Source organism: Ictidomys tridecemlineatus, chromosome 16, assembly GCF_052094955.1.
Source record: "Ictidomys tridecemlineatus isolate mIctTri1 chromosome 16, mIctTri1.hap1, whole genome shotgun sequence".
NCBI lineage: Eukaryota > Metazoa > Chordata > Mammalia > Rodentia > Sciuridae > Ictidomys > Ictidomys tridecemlineatus.
In genome coordinates this window covers 4,771,501-4,798,599 of record NC_135492.1, presented here as the reverse complement: position 1 = coordinate 4,798,599, position 27,099 = coordinate 4,771,501, and the positions used below count along the sequence as shown (strand labels likewise).

The 27,099-nt window shown below is 33.4% G+C and overlaps 1 protein-coding gene across 1 annotated transcript in view; it reads left to right on the top strand.

Moving 5' to 3' along the window:
- Nucleotides 1-6,652: 6,652 nt before the first annotated feature.
- Nucleotides 6,653-27,099, top strand: part of LOC144371422 (uncharacterized) — a 308,519-nt gene continuing 288,072 nt past the window's right edge. Inside the window, exon 1 of the mRNA XM_078033741.1 lies at nucleotides 6,653-7,985. Within this exon, the coding sequence (XP_077889867.1) occupies nucleotides 6,653-7,985 (1,333 nt within the window). The remainder of the gene's footprint in view (nucleotides 7,986-27,099) is intronic.

Below are 27,099 nucleotides of genomic sequence, written 5' to 3'. Positions count from 1 at the left end.
AAAACGAGTGTTTCCCATGTGACTGGCTCTGGGTTCTCTGCCACACGACCAGCGTGAGCTTCATGAAAAAAGATTTGGTGCATAAGAAATTGCTAGTGAGTTTTAAATTAAAGAGACTCTCATTGCCTTTAGCACAGCTCCAAGATGGCTGTTCCTAGTTCCAGACTCCAGCCACCTAATGTGGTGGCGAGGTTTACAGAAGGGACTAGCAAGAGAGGGAGAGCATGCCAGGGAGTGAGCTTTTATTGGGGAACAAAAAATTCAAGGGAAAATCCCATCCAATGAAGGATAAGAGGGGCAGCATCCCAAGGCCAAGGCTGGAAATTGGGTCTTCAGTTCAGTGGCCAGGCACACCTCTGCATGGACAAGCCCTCGGACCTGGGAAAGGGTGGGGAAGGCTTTTTAACACAGGCTGTGTTTAAGCACCTCTCACCCAGGCAGGGAGTTAACTCAAATCACGTGTAAGGATGGCCTCCCAGATTCCAACTCCAGCATGTAAAAAAAAAAAAGCCAGGCAGGCCTGGTGGCACATGCCTATTATCACAGTGACTATAGAGGCTGAGACAGGAGGCTTACAAGGCTAAGGACAGCTCCAGCAATGTAGTGAGGCCCTTAAAAATCTTAGAGAGACACTATCTCTAAAATATAAAAAGAGTTGGGGATGGCTTTTCAGTTCTTAAGCAATTATAGTTTCAGTGCCCACAACCAAAACCAAAACAAAACCCAAACTAAAAGTGAAAACAAACTGTATTTCCCAATATCCTTTGAAGGTAGGGGTATCTATGATTCTGTGCTGGCCAATGAGGTATCAGTGGAAGCCACTTGTCCTCTATCTCTTTCCCCTGATTGCTGTATTGAATGGATGGCAGAATGAAAAACAGGAAGGGTCCTGGGACATGTTGGAATAGCTGGATAGCCGTAGCAGCAAAGACTACCAACCACTGGGCTTTTTTGATTTTCAAATAAAAGGAAATCTTTTACAGTATTGTATGGGTATATTTTTCTAATAGTTGAAAGACAGATGCATTGATTTTTCTTTTTCTTTTTCTTTTTTTTTTTACTTTCTGTTCATTGTCCTCAGGTACAGGAATAATGTAGGCCAAGAGAACCAGCCATCTTTGTCAACAATTCTTATTCAGGTCTCTGGGGATGAAAAGAAAGTACAACAGAAAACCTCAACTTTACCTAATCTGAGCCCTTGGGCAGAGTTAGGCCTGAGTCATCTCCAGGATCTCCCACCTGCCCCAGAATGTTCTCAGAGAGTGAGTATCTTTTCTTTTGATTCCCACACTAAAGTCCAAAATCTCAGGGCTCCTATGCCTCTCCTGAGAACTGTTCAACAACAGGCTAACACTGGTTCCAATCTCAATTCCTGCACTGATGGGACATTGGGAAAGTGATTTTAAGCAAGGCTTACTGTTCCCATTTTTGAAGTGGGTCTTCTCCATAAAAGACTTGAATCTAAATGAACATAGAAGGAAGAAGCCAGGGTCCAAGGACTGAAGATGATGCTGCCTCCGGAGTAAAATATAGACCTTGACGTAAAACAGTAGCCTGACAGCAAAATGTCAGGTGTGGGCATGGACAAATGTGTGAGAGACTGACTTTTCACAGCCTCCATTATAGGTGAAAATGAGTGCTAAAATTGCAATATGTAACATAAGAAAAAGTGACCATATTTTTTTTCTTTTACTTTTTTTCTTTTTCTTTTTCTTTCTTTCTTTTCTTTTTCTTTTTTTTTTTTCTTTTTTCTTTTTTTTTTTTTTGTACAAGGGTTTGAACCTAGGGGCACATACCACTACCACTGAGCCTCATCCTCAGATTTTTTTTAATGTTATTTTTAAACTTTTGAGACACCTTGTTAATCACAATATTAGTGCATTCTTATATTAAACAAGCACTTTGGTCACAAAATAAATATGTCATGTTAGCAACTACTTCTCTTTTACTGATTTTGTTTTTTTTTCTTTAAATTCAAGTGAAAATGGTTTATTTTTATATTTAATAGTTTTTTATAATTTTCCCCATTATTTTATTTTATTTTTATTTTTAAGTGGTGTTGATGATATAACCCAGCACCTTGTGTGCACTAGGCAAGCACTCTCCCAGTGAGCCACAAACCCAACCCACATTTAACCCCATTTTATTCAAATTCTTTTCATCCTTTTGACCTACCCTTGCTTTTTTATTTACCCTCCAATCTATGTGACTAAAAAAGCCCTGAGAAATAATACTACCTAATGTTAATTCTGGTGTTTGGGGCACTGGGTTTTGGCAAGATTCCCACCTTTTGGCCAGTTTTTTCAGTATTCTACTGTATATTTTGAATTCTTTATAGGAGCCTTTAGCATTGGTGTAGAACAATGCAAACAGTTTCCCAAAATATGGCACTATTTTTGAAAGATTTGTGGACATTGAATGACATGATGAGAAAAGCACCTGGCATGGTGTGGTTGTGTGATTCTGAGAAGACATAAATTTCATTGTGAGGTCACAAATGGTGTTCTTACGTATAATTGACAAATGTTTTTTCCATTTGTTATTTATTATACTTCAACTCATCCTTCAATACCTACTTTAATATGAAGAATTCATACTCTCAGCCCATACCTATGCCCAGCCAACCAGACCCCTTCTCTGAAGACTAAGAATCTGAGCAGCAACAAAGCAAAAGGAGAAAGGCTTCCAGTGTGCTCATATAGCAGTAGTGTCCAGGAAAGACTATAAAGGGGTTTTGAGCACTGAGATCACCTGGCAAAACCGAACTCCTGGTTTTATTGAATTTTGCCATCAGATTCCCTTGACCTCCCCAGTGTTATCTAAAGCATTTTTTAAAAAGCACCCAGTTCAGTTTCTGCAGCTTGAAACCCGAGTCCCCAACTGCTGCCCTATCTCTACAGCATTGAGTCAGGCTGTCAGAATAAACAATAGTTATACATAAGTCATTATAAAGATGCTTTTCTTCTGAGACTCAACCTTGAGAAAGATGATCATGATCAGACACTTATGCTCCCTCATTCTGAGATCCCCCAGGCTGGCTGGAGAAGAGATCACAGATGACTCTTGTTTGCAAAAAGCTGTGTTTATCCTGTGCTGAAAGGGTAAGATAAGGTGCTTAAGGCCACAGAGCTAAAGAAAAGCAGAAGTCCATATCCTTTGCAAACATTCTTTTTTTAAATTCTGGTGGACTCTTTCACATATAAGGCATGGATCTTGCTAGTTTCTTGCCAGTGCCTCTTCTGCATCCATAATACACAGATAGTGTTGAAAATGTGCTCACGTTTATGCAAATAAAGTATTATCATCAGCTGAATTTTGTAAATGGAGATACTCTGACTTAGGTTAGCAGAGTTGTTCAAGGTCAAACATTAAAGATGTGGGGTTCAAAGGTGACCAGAGCCAAAAGGTAATTGTCCCTTAGACTCAGTGATGTCACAACCATGGGCATCTCTGCAAGATCCCATTTTTTTAAATTTCAGATTGAGTTTTCAAGGAGCAGTAGAGAGGCCAGGTGACAAAGGGAGGCTGGCGTAGGAGTGAACTTGATGGAAAAGCATGGATAATGAAGAAGAGCAGAGCCATTTTGTATGTTAGTGGATGTTGGTGGCTAAGCCAGATTGCAAATATTCCAGATCTAGAGGAAAAAACCTGCAATCCAAGAGTGTTAAATATGTCAGTGGAGGCTGAGCCACGTGTACAGAATGCAGAGGATCAAGTAGATGGAGTGGGCGTGGCTCTGCATAAGAGAGAAGGTAAGAGGCAAGATGTTGGGTGAAGCCCATTGAAATAAAGTGGAGAGGACCTAGTGGGGTTTGAATGTTTGGCAGAGCTGGTGAGGCAGAGTCAAGCTGAATGAGAGGAGCCCAACCTATAAGAACAGTGGGTGGGGAGGAGACAGGCAAAGCAGATGGGATGCAGCACCCCATCCAGCACTCCTTAGGTGAGCACAGCCTAGGAACCAGGAGGTGCAGTGTTGCAGAACTAGAGGGCATGGTGGGTGTGTCCACAGGAGGCAAATGGAGTCAGGTGAGGCATCTGGAAATTCTGTCATGAGATACTGTGGACCCAGTGGGGAAGCAGAATCTTTGGACTCTGAGATAGAAATGTGACCTCAGGGTCTGCTCCATTGAGGGTCTCAGTTTTCCCTCTTACACACTGAATCAATGGAGGGAGGCTGAAGATGCCACAGCACAGCCTTTTTTGATTCCTCCCTCTCATGGGATGCTGTGCACTTTCCATATTTCAGGTTGATTGGGTTCCATGGGGTTTCTGGAAGAGGTCCTGGGGATATCACTTGAGACACTTTGTTTTGGGGAAACAAAAATTTTACTGGCATGTTCACAGAGACTTCTCTTAGTGCCTTCTATGTACATACTGAGACATGGAGGTCCAGAGAGGGGAAGCCTGTGATGCAGCCATAACTTGCTGGAGCCTAGTTTTGATAGTACAGCCCGCTTCACTCATTCACTCAGGCACAGGAAGTGTTTTCTAGCACCTAGGCAGTGAAAAAAACCATAGATGGGGGAGGAGGCCTTCATCCTTTCCAGGGGCAACTTTGAGGAACTCCCTAAATCTGTAAAGTAGAACACGATGCGATGCCTGCCTCTCAGGCTGTTCCAGCTTCATGATTCTCTGAAAGCAGTTTGGTATGGATGGGGCAGGGGATCTATTTTGACAGTATTAACATTTAGGTTTTTTTCTTTTAAACATTTAATTTTTAGTTGTAGGTATTTTACAAGTTGTTTGTCTTAGACTTGGTACTGGTTGATAAGCCTCTTCCATATTTGTAGAATTTCAAATTTGCACACTAGAAATGCCCCTCTCGTTTTTTCTTAAAGAATTGTTCACATAAACATTGTGCTCATTGATGTTAATATTTTTCAATTTCACTCTCTAAACATTTTTTAAATAGTTATTTAGTGTTCTTTGAGTAATTCATAACTGTCAGTATCCTAATGTTAAATTCTTCATGTTTTATTTTTTTTTGTCACTTGGATTTAGCCCATGCTTCTCTTTGTTTATATTTGCTGTACTATTTTTTATTTGTTCAATAAAGGAGCCATCAGTAGATTATATAGTCCATTTTCGGGAAAAAAGTATAAAAAATTTTAAATAAAAGAAATAGGCAAGAACAGTGCTGCATCCTTGTAATATTTGCTAATTGGGAGGCCATGCAAAAGTACTTTATGTTTGAGAGAAGTCACAGAAATTTAGAAACAGCATGGCTCAAACAATTTAAAAAAGTCTTGTGTTGTAGTCCATGATATAGAATTTTTGGGGTAATCTGAAGCATTACACATGAAACATTAAAAGTTGGATGACCTAAAGATCCAGTATTGCTAGTACTAAATATGTATCCATGAACAATTAAATCATAAAATTGAAGGGATACCTCGGCTTCTGTGTTTAGTTCCAATATTTTTCTCAGTATTAAAGCTAGAGACTCAATTTGTGTGCCCATCAATGTCAAATGTTTAAAAATATGTACTTATATACTATTATTATTTAGTTATATAATATTTTGTCTCTTAAAGTGTTATAAAAAATATAAGCAGGACTTTGAATTAAGTGAAAGGTGGCAGGAAGATATTAAGTTGTAGGAGATTTTGATTCAAATTGTGGAAGTCAGAAATTTAGTGAGCAAAATTTTGCTCAGCAGTTACTGTGTTTTATGTAGGGTTGATACTATAGGGTTGATATATAAAATATTTTTTATTTTATTGAGCATAATAGGGTCAGAGTTTTATTTTACCACATAGTGAGTGTATTATGTTTTTCATAAATACTAGTAGAAGGAATACAATACCTTGTAAGAAATAAAAAATGATAATTTATATGAAACAATAATTTTGTTAATTCATTCTATTTAGTCATTTTACCTTGTATATATAGTATAAAGTACCATAATATATTTATAAATAAACAAAGTTGTATTTGTCAATAAATGAAATTCTCATATCAAACAAATGTAATAATATAAAAATCAATTTATTGTACTTGATTGTCATGTGTTGAATTCATCCAAATATTATGGCCATAATCTATACAAGGTTTTTATAGTCTTTTAAAATGTTTTTATGAAAAATTTTATAGATATATATGTATATATTTCTTAGTAAATTTTTTGTTCATATTTCTTTTTAAGAATCCATTGCCTCTTTCTCTTGTTGAATATTTATGGTATTATCATTCAAAATCTGCTAGATATTTTTATGTCTCTATGTCATGAAAGACAAAAACCATATTATGGACACTCTTTAGAAAAAACCAGAAATGTTTTTATATGTTTTACATTTCTCTTTTTCTAGTGACAGTGAAGGTAGATGGTAGATATTTCCTAAATACACACTACTATCTTTTGAAGGACAAAGGCTATTAATGATAATTTTCTACACTTAATTATATTACTCTTCTTAATGATGTTCTCCTCTTGGATACTGTGGTCTCTACAAAAATTTGGATAATATTCTCAAGGTAATTTTTTCTGTACATTTTTATTGAACTAATATTTTTTTTGGATTTATGGTGACTTTGGACTTACTAATCTGCTGCACTCCTGATGTACTTATTTTACCTTAATTTCATGTTATGTATTAAAAATATATTTATCCCAGTCTAATAGGGTTTTTTTTCATTTTTGTTTTTTTCAGTCATGACTCTTAATCATACCCAAGAATATGCACCAGAAAAGGGCCTAAAAAATAGATTTCATGAAGTGATAATTGCAAAATATAAAAGTTGTGATCTTAACTATTTACCACAAAAGAAAATATGGAAAACTACAAGTGAGAGTGAACACAAGAAATCATATACAAAATCAGGCCTTGTTCACCACCAGAGAAATTATACTGGAGAGAAGCCCTACAAATGTATAGAATGTGGCAAAGCTTTTTGTCAAAAATCAGACCTTGTTTACCACAGTAGAACTCACACTGGAGAGAAGCCCTACAAATGTAAAGAATGTGCCAAAGCTTTTGGTCAAAAATCACTTTTTATTCACCACAACAGAAGTCACACTGAAGAGAAGACCTACACATGCAAAGATTGTGGCAAAGCTTTAGGTCATAAATCAGACCTTATTTGCCACAGCAGGACTCACACTGGAGAGAAGCCCTACAAATGTACAGAATGTGGCAAAGCTTTTGGTCACAAATCATATCTTATTTGCCACAGCAGAACACACACTGGAGAGAAGCCCTACAAATGTAAAGAATGTGGCAAAGCTTTTGGTCAAAAATCAAGCCTTATTCGCCACAGTAGAACTCACACTGGAGAGAAGCTCTACAAATGTAAAGATTGTGGCAAGGCTTTTGGTCAAAAATCACATCTTATTAGCCACAGCAGAACACACAATGGAGAGAAGCCCTACAAATGTAAAGAATGTGCCAAAGCTTTTAGTAATAAAGCAGACCTTATTCGCCACAACGAAACTCACACTGGAGAGAAGCCAAGCAAATGTAAAGTTTGTGGCAAAGCCTTTGGTCGAAAATCATACCTTATTTGCCACAGCATAACTCACACTGGAGAGAAGCCCTACAAATGTACAGAATGTGGCAAAGCATTTTGTCAAAAACCATACTTTATTTACCACAGAAGAACTCACACTGGAGAGAAACCCTACACATGTAAAGATTGCGGCAAAGCTTTTGGTCAAAAATCAGACCTTATTTGCCACAACAGAACTCCCACTGGAGAGAAGCCCTACACATGCAAATATTGTGGAAAAGCTTTTGTTCAAAAATCAAACCTTATTTGCCATAGCAGAACTCACACTGGAGAGAAGCTCTACAAATGTACAGAATGTGGCAAAGCTTTTGGTCACAAATCACATCTTATTTGCCACAGCAGAACACACACTGGAGAGAAGCCCTACAAATGTAAAGAATGTGGCAAAGCTTTTGGTCAAAAATCAAGCCTTATTCGCCACAACAGAACTCACACTGGAGAGAAGCCCTACAAATGTAAAAAATGTGGCAAAGCTTTTGGTAAAAAATAGACCTTATTCACCACTGCAGAGCTCACTGGAGAGAAGCCCTACAAATGTAACAAATGTGGCAAAGCTTTTACTCAAAAAACAGGCTTTATTTGCCACAAAGGAACTCACACTAGAGAGAAGCCTTACAAATATAAAGAATGTGGCAACTCCTTCAGTCAAAATAATACCTTATTTTCCACAACAGAACTCACACTGGAGAGAAGCCTCACAAACTCAAAGTGTGTGACAAAGTTTTTACTCAAATATTTTACCTTATTTGCCACAGGGACATTTACACTGGAGAGAAGCATTGCAAATATAAGGAATGTGGCAAAGCTTTTAGTAATAAAAGAGGCCTTATTCACTACAACAGAACACACACTGGAGAAAAGCCCTACAAATGCGAATAATGTGGAAAAGCTTTTAATAAAAAATAAAACTTTACTCACCACAGCACAAGACATCCTGGTGAATGTGAAATGTAAATAAAGTGAACATACTTTTAAAGAAAGACTAAACATTGGGGCTGGGGTTGTGGTTCAGTGGTAGAGTGCTATCCTCGCATGTATGAAATTCTGGGTTTGATTCTCAGCACCACATAAAAATAAATAAGTGAAATAAAGGTATTGTGTCCAACTACAACTAAAAAATAAACATTAAAAAAAGAAAGACTAAACCTTATTAACAACTGAATTTATACAGAAAAGAACCCCTACAAATTGTAATAATGCAGCAAAGCTTTTAATAAGAAATCAATTCTTTTCACCACTAGGCTACTTATTCTGGAAAAAAAGACATCTAAATGTACAGAATGTAGAAACATTTTAAATTATATATCATATATTACTAGACATCAGAGAAAACACACTGTAGAGAAGCTCTACAGATGGGAACATTGTATGATTACTCTAAGAAAGGGACAACATTTAATCCTCACCACAATAACCATAGCATAGAGAAAATTTTGAAATGTGAAAACTGACAATGTGACAATGCCTCTAAAATTTATTCACCAATACTCAGCACCTGTGGATACATACTGGTTAGAGAAAATACAAATGGAAAAAAAAATTAGCTACATGATTCTTAAACACTGCTTATTTTTGGAGAATTCATTGTGCCCAGAAACTCTAAAAAGTTAAATAATATTTCCAAAATGTATTTAAATTTTAAATTCATTGAACATCTGAAAACTCATACTAGTAGTGAACATTGAACAGATTTTGTCCAAAATGTATGCCTTATATAACAATGAAACATTTATAATAAATGTGAGAGTATAGTAAAGTTATTATCTATATATTACACCTTGATGTATATAAGGATCAGTAAAATACAAAACTCATTTAACTTTAGAAAACAAGTAGTTGTCTTTAACTTTTGCTTAAATTTATTAAGCATTATAAAGTTATTTTGTAGAAATATCAGTCATAAATATCATACATGCATAGTGAAGAAACTGCATCTTTCAAAGAATATCATTGTTTTTCTAAATCAAAAATTACTATTTTCATTTTGAATACTGAGAAAAGAATTATATGAAATCTATTTTTTATGTTTAACACTGAAGTGTAATATTTTAAACTTTAATTTTTTTTGTATTTCAGTTTAAGTTTAGGTATTTTTATACACTGAGCCATATTCCTAAGCCCACTCTCCACTTTTTCAAATTTTGAGACTGTCTTGCTACGTTGCTTGAAACCACACTAACAAGCTGAGGCTAAACTTAAACTTCTAAAATTTCTCAGCTTCCCAATTTGCTTGGATTACAAGCATGGACCTTAATGCCAGGTTTACAGTGCATTTTTTCCTATTTCCCTTATGTATGCAATATGTCTTTATAACTGAATATTTGTTTATATGTTAACCCTCATTTATTGCATCCTGTTGTTAAATAACAGACATCATAGTGTTCTACTTGACTAAATGTTCTATGTAACAGTAAAACATACTGTTGAGTGAATAATATTCTAGCATTTATTAATACTTTTACACATTTTAATCAAACTTAATGTGGAATACAATATCCATAAGTCAGATCATTATTTTTTTTCTGTTTGTATTTATGGTGAAATTAAGATGTATAAGAAGAATATAGATATAGGAAAATAAGCCCCAGATTTTTATATCTTGATTTATAAATGTTAAATTTTTTACTTGTTAACATTTTAACATTTCCTAGTGATTTTAATAGACCAAATTTTCACAAACTTAAAGGTAGCTTTTACAGGAGAGAAGAGCTTTATCTTTCTTGTGTGCACAATAATATGGAAATAAAAAATTGTAAAGACTGACGTAAGAGGTACTGGATGAAGTGTGGTTTCCAAATACTAGGGGAAAAATGGACATATAATCAGTTAAAGGTAATTGACGAATGATAAGTTACCCACTTTGAGCTACAACAGCATTTGAAAGAAAAAAGGGTCATAAAATAAGAAAAGATTATTCACTTCCATTTGTATGCTTTGAAATGTTTCCCAAATTTTTTTTGCATATTTTATTGCAGTCAAATTGGAAAATAATCCAGAATGTTAAAAAAGACAATTATTGCTCCTCTGATTTTAAAAGCAAGAAAAGAAATAGAGATTTATTGAGCTAGAAAAATTTGCTATGTAGAGTTTAAAAAAAAGAACTGAGATTACCAGAGTCTATGTATAATGTATTTCAGCCATCCCTGGCTGCACAGGGCATTTTTGCTTAACAAAGAATTTATTCATGTATGTATGCTTAAAGAACATTGCTGTTTTTAGTCACTCTTTTTCATGAATAACAATGATGTACCTTTCAACAGTTTGCAGCCAAAAAATACACAATTTCAGAAATTCTGTTTCATCCTCCATATATTCTGCCACAATGTTCACCAGGACAAGATAATATAAACCTTTTGGAAGTCCCATCAAGAATTCACTTCTATTAATTTTAAGGCCAAACATATACTACATAGAAAAGTATGATACATGGAACAACATAAGTTTACTTAGTAAAAATAATTTTTTTCATGAAAAATATATCCCAACTCCTTTGTCTTGGGATTACATTAGAAAAATATGAGTTAATTATACTGTGTATTATGACCTTAGGCTATGAGCCTTAAAATTACCTTAAAATAAAAAAGAATATTAATGTTTATTTTTAAATATAGTTTTTATATTTCAAATATTCAAATTCCACATCAATCAATGATACAAAAACATGAGAAAAACAAATGCAGTTTGATGTCTCATCATGACATTTCAATGCCTGCTGTAGATTGCCTGTGGCTTCCATTTTTAATTTGAACAAATAATATTTCCATACAATTTGGGTGAAGTGGAGGACAAAATCTCCTGCATAAGGTAAATTGCACTTTTTGATGCTATAGATTGCCTGTGGCTTTTTTCCCACACAATTTGATTGAAGTGGAGGACAAAATCTCCTGCATTGTTTTCCTGAGCAAGCCATCATACTTGAAAGAACTGAAACCCAAATCAAAATATGTTTACTCTACATTCTAATTATATCAGTTCTTAACTCATCTAGCATAAAACAAATCCACTTTCTTCTGGCTGAATATCTTCAGCTCAAAGATCTGGAACATGGGAGCTAAAAGAAGTATGACATAAATAATGAGGTCTTTTTTTGCATAAGACAAATTGCACTTTTTGTATTTGATTTTTCTGCCTGTGAAGATCTACATTTATCTTCCTACAATGGTATTATGATTGATGGTGACTTGTGTGAGTACAGGAGGCTTAAAATTCAGCTACGTGTTTGAATCCTTTCACTGGTAAAAAATTCTATAATTTTTAATCTAATAGAAGACTCAAAATGGTGCTAGAAAAACCTATTTTTTTTAATCTGCCTCTTTATTCATGGTTTTCTAATGGTTTTGATGTAGACAATTCAGACCATTTCTGATTAATGGGTGTCATCAAGATGTAAATTCCCTCTATAATCATTAGCAATGAGAAAATTCTTCCCATTAAAAATAAAAACATTCTCATAGAGTCTTTACTATATTCTAAGGAACCACACTTGCTTTTGCTTTACTAAACAAAATAAATTCCACATATTTGAGTCCCAAAGTAAATGGCAATACATTAACCTAAGCACCATGAGGATTACAAGAAATACAAGATATCTGCTTTGAAATTTAAAAACAAATAAGAATCAAAAATGCTAAGCCATTACTATCTAAACTATACCAGAGCTTTTAAAAATGTAATCTTAGATGTTCTATTCACTCTCATAGTAAGATGCCTTAGACTCAAAGATGTTTAATCACTCACTAAAGGTCACTCAGTGAATGCATAACCGTTCTTATTCTAAAACTTTTACAGAACTTTTTGATAATACATTGCAAAGTCTCACCTCTCTTCTTTAGAAATAAGACACAGAGGTTGTTTTAGTCTAATTTATAATGTTAGAGAAAAATACCAGAAACAGGCCAATGTATAAAAAGAGATATAAATGCATAAAAATATTTTCTGAGAGGCTGGAGTTGTGGCTCAGTGGTAGAGTGCTCACCTGTCACATGCAAGAAGCTGGGTTCAATTCTCAACACCATATAAAAATGAATAAATAAATAAAATATTGTGTCCATCTACAACTTATAAATACATAAAAATATTTTGTGAGTACATAGTTCTGAAGATTTAAGTGCACTGTACTAGAATCTTCTCAGCTCCTGTGACAGTTCTTTCACCTGCATTACACCATGAGGTGGCATTATGGTGAGAACTCATTTGAGAGGTAGAGAGAACATAATAAGACAGGAAGTCAGAGAAATTCAGAAAAAAGACTTGCTCTTTTGTAACAACCGGCTTTAATAAGAACTATGTTGTGCCCTATGAAAGTTACATTAACCCTCTCCAAGAACATCACTCCCAATGATCTAACCACAATTTAGTAGATCTTATTTCTTAAACATTCCACTATTTCCCAACTCTCTCCCTTTGAAACTAAGTTCCAAACACATGAGCATTTGGGGGACATAATCAAATCATAATGAAAGTAATATGAGAGAGACAATGGAAAAACTGAGACATAGAATGTCATTACTTTGTACTTATAAAGATTCTAGATACTACAATAAAATGCTTTAGAGTATAGAAATTATTTTAGGTTGATATTTTAAAGACAATAGGAAATTTAATTAAGTTACTTTTTGAAGAATAAATGAATTTGAATGTGACAAGACTAACAGGCTATGTATATTAAAATAAGGGAAAAGTCTGTGCAAAAACTCAATGAATGATTAGTAAAAAATGCCTAGGTATAAAAAGAGAATGCTGGGCTTTCTGATTATGCTATATCAAGCCAAAAGTTTACTGGCTAAAATCTGGTGGCCTTCAAAACCAGAGCAAATATTCCTATAAAAGATGCAGTGGACATCAGTCTCAAGAGCTTCCTACTTAAAATATCTGCTTCCAAAGACTACATGATTTATAGTAATTCTCAGGAGTATTATTTTTCTATCTATTTAAAGTTTTAGCTTTCTATATAGTTACCACACCATCTCATGGCCAAATCAATATTTTCTTGAACTTCTTCATATATTAATCTATACACTATCTCAGATATGTTTGTTTCTATATTGTCAGGGATCCCTCCTAGTGAATTCTGAGATGTGTGAGAGGTTGAACAAGCATAGAAATTTGCTTATAAAAAATAAGCCATGTTGAAGGTGGGAAGTAAAATGAGAAAAGAAGCAAAAGTCCTCATCTAAACTTGTATGTGCTGATACTACACAAGGTTATTCCAATGATGTCTGGTTTGAGGTAGGGAAGAAACTTTTCTTATACATTATGACACAAAGTTCATCAAATATGGTTGTTACAGACTTTTTGAGAACACCTATTTTTTTCTTAGTAATTTCTACATTGAAAAACTACTGTTACTTTAAACAAAACTATCTATTGCAATAAATCTTAAATGGTTCTTAATATTTCAAAACAGAAAATTAATGGCATTATTCACCGAATGCTAATATTTTCCAATAACACTTTACACCACAATATATGTACGTTATATAGTTTAACACCTATAGGGGTTCTTAACACAATGGATAGAAAATTAAAATAAAGAGTGAAATGAGACTCAGAAACAACTAATTATAGTAAAAATTATTATTACCTTATTTCAAATACTAGTGCATCCTTTTGCTTTTTTTTCCCAGAAGTTAATTTTTTAAACATTTGGTATGATAAATTTCACTTTATTTAAATAACATAATAAGTAGTATTTTTTATATGTACTCTCTGATGCATCTCAAATATATTTGCATACCCCAAGACCTTAGCAGATTTCTATACACGTTATTCACTAGAGAAACCGTAGTTACTTCTGAAATCTATATTGCTTTTTTCAAATGAGGTCCTGCAGTTTTTTAAAAAAATATCTAAGATAATTATAATAAACTTATTTCTAATTAGCATATAGTAAGTAGCTGATAAATATTTGTGAAAAGGATGAAGAAATAATAAGAGCATTTATACAATCTGTATAATGTGATATGTGGTATTTCATGATTTTAGCTACAACTTATCGAATATAACAACAATCTTACTATGTGAGAAAGATGTGGGTATGATGAACCAATAATAAATAAAAATTTCATGCTGCATTGTTAGTAATTCACCAAACAATTTTTTTCAAAATAGACACTCTAATGTGTGGTTTTTGACAATGATTATATTATGAATGAATGAAGCTCAGTAAATTAATAATTTGAACTACATACTTGTTGAGGGTGCCTATCATTCATTGTTTAAAAACCTTTAGCTATATAAAATTTTAATACTGTATGTACCATTGTGATATAATGGAATTTCGATAAAATGTACATTAATAATGCTGAAGTCTTTCATTGAGTCTTATATCAGTTTATGAATAAACTTACTGTATATGATTTTCTCAATTCTACGTGTCTTATGTTTTAAGAAACTGTATGGAAAATGCAAATTAAAGTTAACATACTAATATGAAGAGCAGAAGCACCACAGGAAATATGAAAACAAAGAATTGGGAGATTCCTCCATTATAGATGTAATTTTCTCAACATCTTTTCAATCTACCTAACCCACTGTTGATACCAAAATTAATTATTTTAAACTTTTAATATTTATTTTTCAGTTTTCGGCGGACACAACATCTTTGTTTGTATGTGGTGTTGAGGATCGAAAACGGGCCGCATGCATGCCAGACGAGTGCGCTACCACTTGAGCCACATCCCCAGCCCTGATACCAAAATTAATGACCAAATTCTCTCATGCTGATTGTGCATGATGTTATTGTATAAAATAAAAACAAGCAAATGTGTCAGAGATGCATTTTACAACACCAGTTGAAAATACAATAGATTGATCAGTATTTCACTGTGTTTTACCTCAGGAAATAACTTCTCAGTGTGCAAGATAAATGGGTAAAAATTTTAAAAAATCAAGTAAAATTTACGTTAAAGAATAACAACTATTTTTTCATAAGAAAAATGTTAATGTCTTTTTTGAAACAACATGTCAATAAACTGTGCCCTATCACATAAAGTAAAGCAACAATTCTGGTAAATTTCTTCATTTTATTCTTTGAATATGCCAAGTATTGTTTGGCAAATTTCCACATATATTGTTTTAATTTCACAGGTGTAAATTATATCTGGTTTTCTCTAAATTGCTAATTATTTAATATAAATTTGTTGAGAAATTTTTTCTGCATGTGCTGATAGTGAAATATAGTGAGAAATGGAAGTCATTTAAAGCTCTATAAATTGCAATCCCAGAATGGAGGGAGGAAACTGTATATAATCATGAGACATATTGAGTACTATGAATTTCTTCCAGATATTTATTTCCTTTAGTATACACTTTTTCACATAAACCAGTGCTTTTAAATGAAGCTGACTATTAAATATCATAGAAAATGTCATCAGTGTAATCAGAAGAAGAAATTTAAAAAAGAAACAATCAAATCATAAACATCTGGTTGAAAGAAAAACTGGTCAACTGTTGGATCTTAGATTTTGACTTTACTAACTAAATTTTCTCCTATCTTTTTTTTTTTTTGATTATGACTAAGAGGAAGGTACTTCTATTAAAACCATGACCAGAACAATTTATAGCAATTTGTTTTTTCTAAAATATGGATAAAATTGACTTGCTATCTTAGGATAGAATCTAATGAGTAAATCTTGTTATGGTAAGAAAAAAAAGTAGAACTACTTGACATGAATATTGGCCTTTTCGAGAAAAGAATATTAGGGTCAAAACCAATTTGGTAAGATATTATTGAATATTTTATATCTAAGAAAAGGCAAAAATATTTAAAATAATTTTGATTATTAGATGCAAGTAAAACAAAAGTAGTGTCCAGGCCTGATATACTGGTACATACCTGTAATCTCAAATATCATAGAGGCTGAGGCAGGAGGATCACAACTTCAAGGCCAGCCTTGGTAATTAAGTGAGACCAGGTCTCAAAATAAAATATTAAAGAATTTTGTATATATATGAGTGATAAACCACCCTAAGTTCAATCCCCAGTGCCATATAAGACAGTAGTTTCCAAAATTTACACCAAAATCAGCAGCCTACACTCTATCTGACACTATGTAAAGTTTTAAAAGGTAACTAAATTTAGCCATACCTACTACTAGTTGTCTGATTATATTGATTATAATCTTGAAATATAAATAAATAAAAGACCCTACACAATGTTTTAGGTGTTCCCATTATTTTTTCTAATTGCAATGAGAGAGGGAGGAAAACCAAATTAACTTATGGGGCCACTTCTTTTTCTTCAGGCCTAATCAGTCAAATATTAAAAGGATTTAGCATTTAATTGATTATCATTTATGGTATGTGTTCTGTGATTTCTTGCTTAATCTACATTGGACACTGTATTATTTCTGAGTATCAGCATCTGTACAGGCTACCATACCCCACTCTATTTTCTCATAGTTACAAGTCCCTGTGTTCATGCTTCCTCAGTTAGTTGTTCTCTTTTAAAAATAATTATGTGTTGCATTATTTGTCTACAGAAAATTTATGAAGGTTAAAAACCCATAAGCATTTTCACAAATTTAACTTTAAGAAACTTTTAATCACAAAACACACACCAGAAGTAAAAATGATTTCTTTCTTTAATTTATTATCCTTTCTGACATCCAAAAGAGGACATAAAGTCTGCTCATGGGGGATGTTCTTACCATCAAGAATAATCAATACTACTTTTTTCTATCCCATTAAATTTTACAAAAAGTGCACATTTTACTGTATTTCATATACAGAACTTGGCTTTCCATTATATGTGTTTAGTGCGTTTTTACTTTCCTTTTTCATCACTTTGTTTTTCCTGTATTTTCTAATATTCAATTTTTTTTGTGGTGAGAAAATGATCACTAGAATCTTCTAATTTTTGCTACATTCAATCACTTGACTACTCAATAGCTAATATTTCTATTAAACCATTATTTTAAAGGTAGGACTGAAGTATGATAATAAAACTATTTTCAAGGTCTACTGCAGAATCAGCATAACTGCAGTTAGAGATACTGTTTTTGTCCACAAACTCTACTCTAAGCATAGCTACTTGACAAAATCTGGAGATATATTTAGCATATTTAAATTTTATTTTCTTGATTATAGCATTCAATCAAAATGGAATATTTCCAGACCTAATTTTCTTTTCAGTATATACATGTAGGAAAGTGGATAAAATATGGAAAATAATATATCTGTTTTTCAGATAACAAAAACAGACATAGCACATGAGTGAAACCATAAGCAATAAGTACAGACTGGTTAGGCGAACTATAACTTTATTTTTAAAATGGTTCTTAATAAGTGCAGTTTGATAAAATTCTGTTAAAACTAATGGGTAAAGGGGAAGTAAAAATAATCAAAGTATACCACTGTAAAAAATACTTGAGGTCTGGTACCTGAGAGCAGACTGTGGGGAAAACTTCATGTTATGATAGGAAAGAATCCCCCACTTTCCCTTCACCTTCTCACCCACTTAACCTCACCAGAAACCACCAAGATGCCCAGAATAAAAGGTTTCAAGTTCAATAGTCACACTCTTTCAAACTACAAAAAGCAGTTTTAATTCAACTGAAAAAAGCAGCTAAAGTTAAGGGGATCTGAGACATCATATAAAAAGTTAAGTTAAAGATAATTCTGGTTTTTTTTTTTTTTGTGTGTGTGTTTTGTTTTGTTCCAATGGTATGGCTATTCCTTGGTCACCTGAACTCATAAAAGAAACTGTTATTTTGATGAAGTATTAGTGGGTGACCCACATTGAAAACAGACAAATGTTAAAAAATTTTTAAAAAGCTTAATTACCAAAAAAAATGTTGCTACTTTCTCCCTCTACATTTTGCATTTTAAAGTATCTTTTTAAAAAATATTCATTTTTTAATTTTAGGTGGACACAATATCTTTATTTTTTTATTTTTACATGGTGCTGAGAATCGAACCCAGTGCTTCATGCATGCTAGGCAAGCACGCTACTACTTGAGCCATATCCCCAGCCCTAAAGTATCTTTTTTTAAGTTTTGATATTTATTTTTATTCCTGAAAAGTAGACAGCAAAACAGCTTCTGGAAGAATTGACAACCAACTGCATGAGGGTCTGGGAAGCTGAGAGGCTGAAGTAGGGCTGGGAGGAGCAGATCGGAAGTCTGACTAAGGAGCAGAATTCCCTTAGTCACTGGAGGCCAATTATAACTAAAAAGAGACAAAAATCAATAAGTGTTTGTAAACCAGGAAATTACTCGAATTATCAAGTTAATATCATTTATAAAGACTTCATATAATCAAGATAATAGGGAAATCATGAACAGGATTAGAAAAATAATAGATGTAAATTTTATTTTTAGAATCTTATGGGTGGTACATAAAAAATAATGATGAATTTTATATTTTGATTTTAAATGTAAGGCAGAGAGATATGCAAGTCATATAATACTTCACAAACCTTACTTCAGTTACAAAAGTATAATCAATTGATAACTTCTACTTATTTTACTCTCTATCTTCCTTGGCATTTCACCTGAGGTCACACTTGTAGAGTTTGACCAATAACTAAGCAAATAACTAACCAAGAAGATAATCACTGAAGTTACACTTTTTCTCAGAAACCCCAATCAATTTTAGAGCAAAGGTGTGATACAACACCTATTCATTTCCTTCTTTGGGAAAAGGTCCCTTTTGCAAATCAGATAGAAGAGGAAATTGGCCAACCTCTATCAAAATATTACTACCTCTATCAAAATATTATTTAGAAGTAAAGTAAAATGAAATAACACCATTGAACAGTATCTTTCAGGATTAACCTTAAAAAAATGAAAAAAAAAACTCTTTCTAAAGAGCAGAATACTTGGCAGCACACTTCATCCTTAATTTCACATGGAAAAAGAAGTTACCTCAGGTAAGAAGGCATATGAGAAGGTACATAAAATAATAGGAAAAAACCAAGACTTGGTCAAGGATTTAGAAGAAACTTTTGAAGACTATAAAATTTGGGGGGTACAGTAATAAAGATGGATCTCGGAGAGAGACAATGCAGTGTAAATATCATGGAATTTCATGCTATCACATACCAAAGCACATACATCATGGACATTGTACAAGACAACCAAGTTGACAACTGGACTTGGCTAGTTGTTTTTAATCCAGCCTCTGATACTGCACAGGATGAATGAGGACTGAGTACCATAGTGGTTTCCAGCCACCATATTTTATTTATCAAATGCTTCTTCCAAATATCTAGCCAGTTAGGAGGAGAGATCTATCTCTAGGTTCTTGTTACAGCATTGTTCTTTTCATTTTTTTATAATAAATTAACAAGTTGATGTCTTTTAACCCAGAAATAATTTTAACCAGAAAAAAACAAACATTTTTTTTTTAAATTTTGCTTTTACAGACAATAAATGCTAAGCAAGTACCACTAATAAAGTGTCAATACATCATGCCTAAAATTGAATCAGACCACACTTAACAAAAATAAAGATATTACTATTGGTCTATGACCATGGAATCCACTGTATTATCATCTAAAAAAAAGCTGCTGGCCTGGTAGAATTCTGGAACAGCTGATGGTGTTGCTAACACTTCTTAAATTTCACATTACTGTATCAGGTTGTGCTACAAAGAGACACACTATATAGATCCAGGAACCAGAGTGTCAAAGTTTAAGAGAAGTTGCAATATATTAAGCTTCACACACAGATACACACATTATATAATTTAAAAGTTAAAAATAACTTTAATTCAGGTATTTTAAAACCCATTTAGCTAAAACAGAAACTGAGGCAGAGAGCACAATTAGCAGTTTTCAAAAGCAGTGAGCAGTAAAGTGGGGATGTGAACTCAAGACTATCTGACTGCAGATATTGCTCTCAGACAGAAGACTTTGTTGCTTTCCCATGTATATCAATTCCCTTAGATAGGACCTAAGCAGATCCACTTTTGCTTGCCATAACCCTGAGAAGGATTTTACAGGTGTGTGAGAGCTTTTTGTGATCTGAATAATATCATAGATGCTTAAGTCATTGTCATTTAATCTATTAGATATAGAAATTTTGGAGATTTTATCCCAACGCTCTTTATTTTTTCCATCTTTTCATTTTGTTTATCATGGAGGTTTTTAAAACATTTATATATTTTATTGGTGCATTTTAATTATACCTAATAGTGGATGTGTTGTGTTCTTGTATATTCACCCAGTGCAACAATATTTTGGACATTTTCATTTCCAATGCTCATTTCTGATGATGTCTTTTTTGCCTCCCAAATGTTTCAGATTTGTTTAGCTCCTTTGCCAAAAGATCACAACTGATCGTCCTTGATAAGCCTTTGATTTCAGTATAATACAGGTGTGGATGCATCTCAATTATTTTTACCAGTCCTGCCCTTTCTCATCTGAATAAAAATAATATCATTTAGTTAAGACTCAATTACAAAGTGCCGTCTTCAGGAAGTATCCCCTAGTTTGCGAATTAAACACATTATTTTATTTCCTGAAAATCTGTACTTCTTTGTTCGTTTGACACAGTGAAGAAACAGTGAAGAGTCATGATTCATCTTCTAGTTAAAGGCCTGAATTTAAATCAGAATGCTATTAAATCCCAGCAACTTGTTAGGTCACTGTACTCAATTGTGCCAATTAGGGAGGAAGTAGGGGCAAAGATTAGTCTAAATTAGTCTACAACAGAGTCTAGCAATCTTTCTTATTTGGAATTCCAGGAAAGAATCAAGTACAAATGTCCAAATGCATTCACTTTATACAGTGAATTTACATTTTTCCTATGCATCTGGAGTGGTACCACATGTATGCCATTTCAGTGTCATTGAAATTGTTTTCTGTATTCTGAGGTTTAGATGGGGAATTGCATTAGATGCTCTTGTAGTAAACTGAAAAATCAAGAAGTGCTTTTGTTGAAGCAAGCCTTTTTCAGGCTGTGTTTGGGCCTTTGACTTTTAGAACAAAAATGCAAGCCTTTGCATTGATTCTTCCTACACTGAATATATTTTGGATCTGTTATTGCAGACCTTAAATTCTCTTCAGAATTTTTTTCCATCCAAAATATTCATTGCTTTTTTTAACTATAATAGTCACTTTAAGCAGATGTTAGCCCATAGTTTTGTTTATTGCATATCATAATGCTGCTAATGGATACCAGAAACCTCTAAAGAGAGGCTCCATTTTCCTGAGGGGCAAGGGGAAGTCTTACGACCATAGAGCTCAGGCATAGCAGAGGTGAGCTTATTGTCTGACAAATCTCTTCTCCTATTTTAAGCACTATTTTAAGAGTCTATGCTTTCCAAACAATCAAGAAATAGTACTTTTCCAAATGGTGATGCCATTTAGAACAATTGATCTTTTCCAACATGTCAAAATTTCTGCTTGGTATGACTGCTGACATACATTTGACAGATGTTACAAAAAATGATACATTAGAGTCCACTGAAGGTATTGCTCTTAGCAGTTTTTCAAACAGTGAGTTGTAAAAGCAAAATCTTGATTTCTGATTCTAGATGTTGTTTCCCATATGACTTCATCAAGGAAGCCTAAGACTCAGGCTGTCCCAACCTGAATAATTTATATAGTTGAGGATATTTTCACTGTCAAGAAGCCAAATCCCTCAGGCAGCCTTGCCAAAGAACTGTCCCACTCATTTTTTTCAATCTTTAGGCCTTCATTCCAACATTGGCTCTCCTTTCAGCAGAAAGCATGAAACAAGCTCCTATTTGTGAGATAATGTATTTTCCATTAAGACAAACTGGGTCCTAAGAGAAAATTTCCATTTTTCAAGTTGTCTTTTTTCAGGAAGTTAACTGCATGCATATGACTTGATTTTGCCACCAAATATATTTGTTGAGCTCAAGTCACTAAATAGAAAACATCCTTAATCAAATGTGATATTTTCCTTCTAGGACAAATATTTCTAAATATTTGTAAATAATAGGTATCAGAGAGGTGTCTTCTCAATCTTAATGAATCCTGTACTAGCCTTGTGGGAGATGGAGGGATTAAGATACTCAAATCTCAATTTAAAACAGTATGACATCATAATTAAGAATATATTTTTATAATAGATGACATGACATATTGTTTGTTTTGCCTATGCAACAAGGGATGGAGGAAGTAGAAAGAAAACTGATTTAAAGTTAGAACCAGAATGCAGTGCTATTATGACCAAAGTATGGTTGTGTCAATAGAGTTTAATGACTTCTCTGAACTAATAATTCCTTTTGGATAAAAAAGAGAAATCTGTTCTCAGAGAAATTCTATAGCTCTTCCTATCTCCATCATTAGCAGATATCAGTAGAAGCCCCACATTGAAAAAAAATGCAATATAGGGACTATATAGTGAAAAAGAAGGAATAGGGAAGTCCAGATGCCAAGGGAATGCAAGAAAGAGGTGAGTGATGTAAGCACAAAGTGAGTTTTGCTGGTAGCAGCTATTTCCATACAGATAAGTAATAGGACCTGTCAAGATTCAAAATATGGAGAAGGGTGCATCACCAAACTGTAGACTTCCTACATTTATTTATTTATTTTTATTTTTCTTAAGAGAGAATTTATTTTTAATATTTATGTTTTAGTTTTCAGTGGACACAACATCTTTATTTTATTTTTATTTTATGCGTTGCTGAGGATCGAACCCAGTGGCCCCCGCACATGTCAGGTGAGCACCACTTGAGCCACATCCCCTACATTTATTTTTATAAATCTTTATTATGGTTCTTTTTAGTTATACATAACAGTAGGATTCATTTTGACATAAAAGCATCTAATATAATTCCCTCTAATTCAGTCTCTAGTACTTTCTGTTTCGCTCCCTTTCTGTTCCCTTCCCCTATTCCCTTCCCTCTACTGATTTTTTCTGTTATTTACATTTTTTTTTCATATGTGTCTTGTGTATGTACATAAAGGTGATATTCACTGTGGTACTTCCTACTTTCTTCATTTCCTAGGTATGGAAGCTATGATGTCTGTACCAGATTAATAGAATATAATTAGAGAAACAGGGACCAAAATGTGGTGAGATATTGGAAGTGTAATGAGGGTTCTGTGGTGTGCTTGATTTTAAGAGCATAGAATGTGCTGGTAATACTTGCTCTATTGTTTAATAGTGAGTCTATGATAAATTTAGTGGTGCTAAACTAGAGGTATAGCTCATTGGTAGAGTGTTTGCCTAGCTTATGTTAGGTCCTGGACTCCACCCCCAGCAAAACATACACACACACACACACACACACACACACACACACACACCATAAGTATGTTTTTACTATATAGGATCTGCAGTAGTACACTTTCTAATCCCATGATATTAAAGAGAACATGAACCAGAGTGATTGGAGAAATCTTAGGATATTTTTACACAACAGCTTTTTGGGAGATAGCAAGAAAATATAGTGAATTTAGTGTAAAGTATATATTTTACAATTATGTTTTACTTAGTTAATATTTATAACCAATTTGTAAAATAGCTTACTGTCCAATCACCCCAGTAATCCAAATCTCACAACAAATAATAACTGTGGCATTGTCAAGGGAGAAGAAAAAAAAAAAGAAAACCCCAAACTCTCTCCAGTTAGGTCCAGTCTGACTCTTACCCAATTCTCGTGGGCTCTTGTCATCTTGTGACATATCAAGATTGTCCATGAATATTACAAAAAGCTCTGGACAAATTCCAACTAACCTGACATCATGTTACAAATATATTACTTATATTTACACGTATTTAGATAGTTTTTATCATTATTTTTCCCATTGGATGACAGATACTATATTATTTAACTTTAACATATCAAATGAATCCAAGTTTACTTTTACATTGAGAGAAGCAGAAAATTGGAGAGTTTTGATGCCTGATTATAACATTTGAGGAAGAGGGACTTTGTGAATGTATTTTTTTATTGGCATTGATTTCAGAATTTTAAGCATTCATTGATACACTTCTCAGCTCAATGACAATTTTATAAGACCCTTTGAAGCTTAAAATTGCACTCTGATGTTTAGAGGCAATCATTGATGAAATGTGAGTTGAGATCTTGAGTTGAAATATATTCATGAATAATGACAAAACTGTGCAAGTTCACTTCTGAGGAATCTCTTCATTCCAAAAAATATGTCACAGCTCATAAATTTCAGGATTCTACAGAACTTGGAACATGTTACTACAAATTCTGAATCTCAAATTATCTGTGGAATACGACAATTCTATGATCTTGGGGCTCCTGGAGTGTATGCACTTGTCATATGCTATATTACTAATCATCCTTTTAGGCAGATTGGGTTCAAACATAAATAATACAGTGTTCCAAGAACATGTTGATGTTCTGAGGCACAATCAGTGCTCAAACCACGAATCTATCCCATCTGATTGGAGAGACAGGTGATCAGGCAAATTGAGCATCCTGGGCACTCACACATGGTCTAAAATGTTTCCTTTTCAATTCACTGCTTCTGGTCCAAGGACCACGTTTTGAGTAGGAAAACGTGTGTCAAAGTAGAGCAAGTGATTTGAGTTTCCTCTGTTCCCTAATATATGTATGTATATATATATATATATTTCAGGGTTTCTTGATAATTAGACTGCTGTCACATAAGAACACTAGGCCTGAAATTCATTGATTAGGCAAAAAAATTCTAAGCAAATTGAGAAAGAACAAATAGGAGGCAGGGCAAATTGTTTTCAGAGGAGTGGTACTGCTAAAGGAGAGCATTAACTACTTTTAAAACATGTAAAAAAAACTACCAGTAATGGATTGAATAAAAATATATTTATAAACACATTGTGGGAACTAAGTATGTAGGCAAATAAAAGAAGATAAAGGATGTAACAACAATCTAAGCTGAAACCTGGAATAAATATCTTAAAACAAAGTACCACAAAGTGAAAGCTATTATGGACATGAGTATTTTAGAGTAGATCCAGGATAGCCAGTATGTTAAAATAATGAGATTTCCAAAGGAGAAAAGAGAAGAGTTGCCCCCAAAACCACCAAATAAGTTTTTAGTTTATTATAAGAGTGGAAAGGTACAATGAAATTTTAGATAGTCACAAAAAAGAAAAACATCCAAACATATTCTAATAAAATTTCACAATTGCAAGAATTAAAAGAATAATTCAGAAATTTCAAGACAAGAAAATTACCTACAAAGAATAAAATTCACATCAATATCTGATTCTCATTTAAAACACAGGAAGCTAAAAATTGGTAGAAAATCATTAGCAAAAAGGACATCAACCCAAGCATAACATTAATTTCTCTGGATGAGACAAAGCTATGCCTAATTTTCAAGATATCAAACAATAGGTACCACGTATTTGCCCCATCTGAGGGAATGTGTATATAGGAACACTAGCCCTTAAAAAATAATGTATCCTAAAGGTAGAATCATACCAATGGAATTTTAGATAGTTGCAAAAGAGAAATACATACAAACTTATTCTAATTAACAGAACATCTTCCATATATATGTGTATCTATCTATCTATATCTATCTATCTATCTATCTATCTATCTATCTATATATATATATGAATATATATATATGAAATGTGACTCAGGCTTTAAGAAGTATAATATTATGACATTTGCTGTTAAATGATGGAGCTGGAGATTATCATGCTAAGTGAAATAAGCTAATCCCCCCAAACCAAAAGCCCAATGTTTTCTCAGATATGTGGCTGCTAATTCACAATGGGGTTCTTTAGATTAGTTAGATGGGAGTTAAAGAGGGTAGGGTAAGAAGGATCATAGAATGAAACATTCATTATTACCCTATGTGCATAAATAATTATATGACTGGTGTGATTCTACATCATGTACAACCAGGACAACGAGAAATTTTCCTCCATTATACATGATATAGCAAAGTATATTCAAAACAAACAAAAAAGTGGATTATACTGTCATGTATAACAAATTGAAACAAATTTTTAAAAAATTAAAAGCAAACAAATCAGAAATGAAACTTCAAATAGTGGAATAAGAATTGGAAAGCAAACAAGTGTGATAAATTTTTTAATATAATCAAAATTCAAGTGGATAATCAGAGTATGACTAGGATGTGGGATTTAAACACAAAATAAGTATTATTAAACTAGGAAGGACAGAGTACAAGAGAACCCTAAAATATCACTAAAACAAAAGTACTAAAGGAAGGAAAAAATGAAGAGTTTGAGGAGGCAGATAGAGATAGAACGTAAATGCTGGTTTTGGATGGTGTAGTCTGGGGCAGTGTGGAAAAGAAACCAGCTCTACTGGTGTATCTGTTTTGGAGAAAGAGAAATTATTGGGGAAATAGTCCATCATGGTCAAGAGAATGACTCCATCATTTAAAAATAATTACAATATGTCTATATTATCAAATTCAGGAATAAAACTTAACTATAAATAATGTAAGAGTATTGTGATAATCCTAAACACACAGGTAATGAATAATTGCTTGACTAAGCAAGTAGACATAGGAAAGAGGGACAAGAAGAAAAACATGAATATTAGTTGGTTAATTGATGTAATGGGAGGGATCATGAGTCTAATTTATCTTGGTAATGTGAGAGTCTAGACCGTGGTGTATGCTGATGCAAAACATTTATTAATTGAGTGAACAAGTGATAAGTGTGGGAT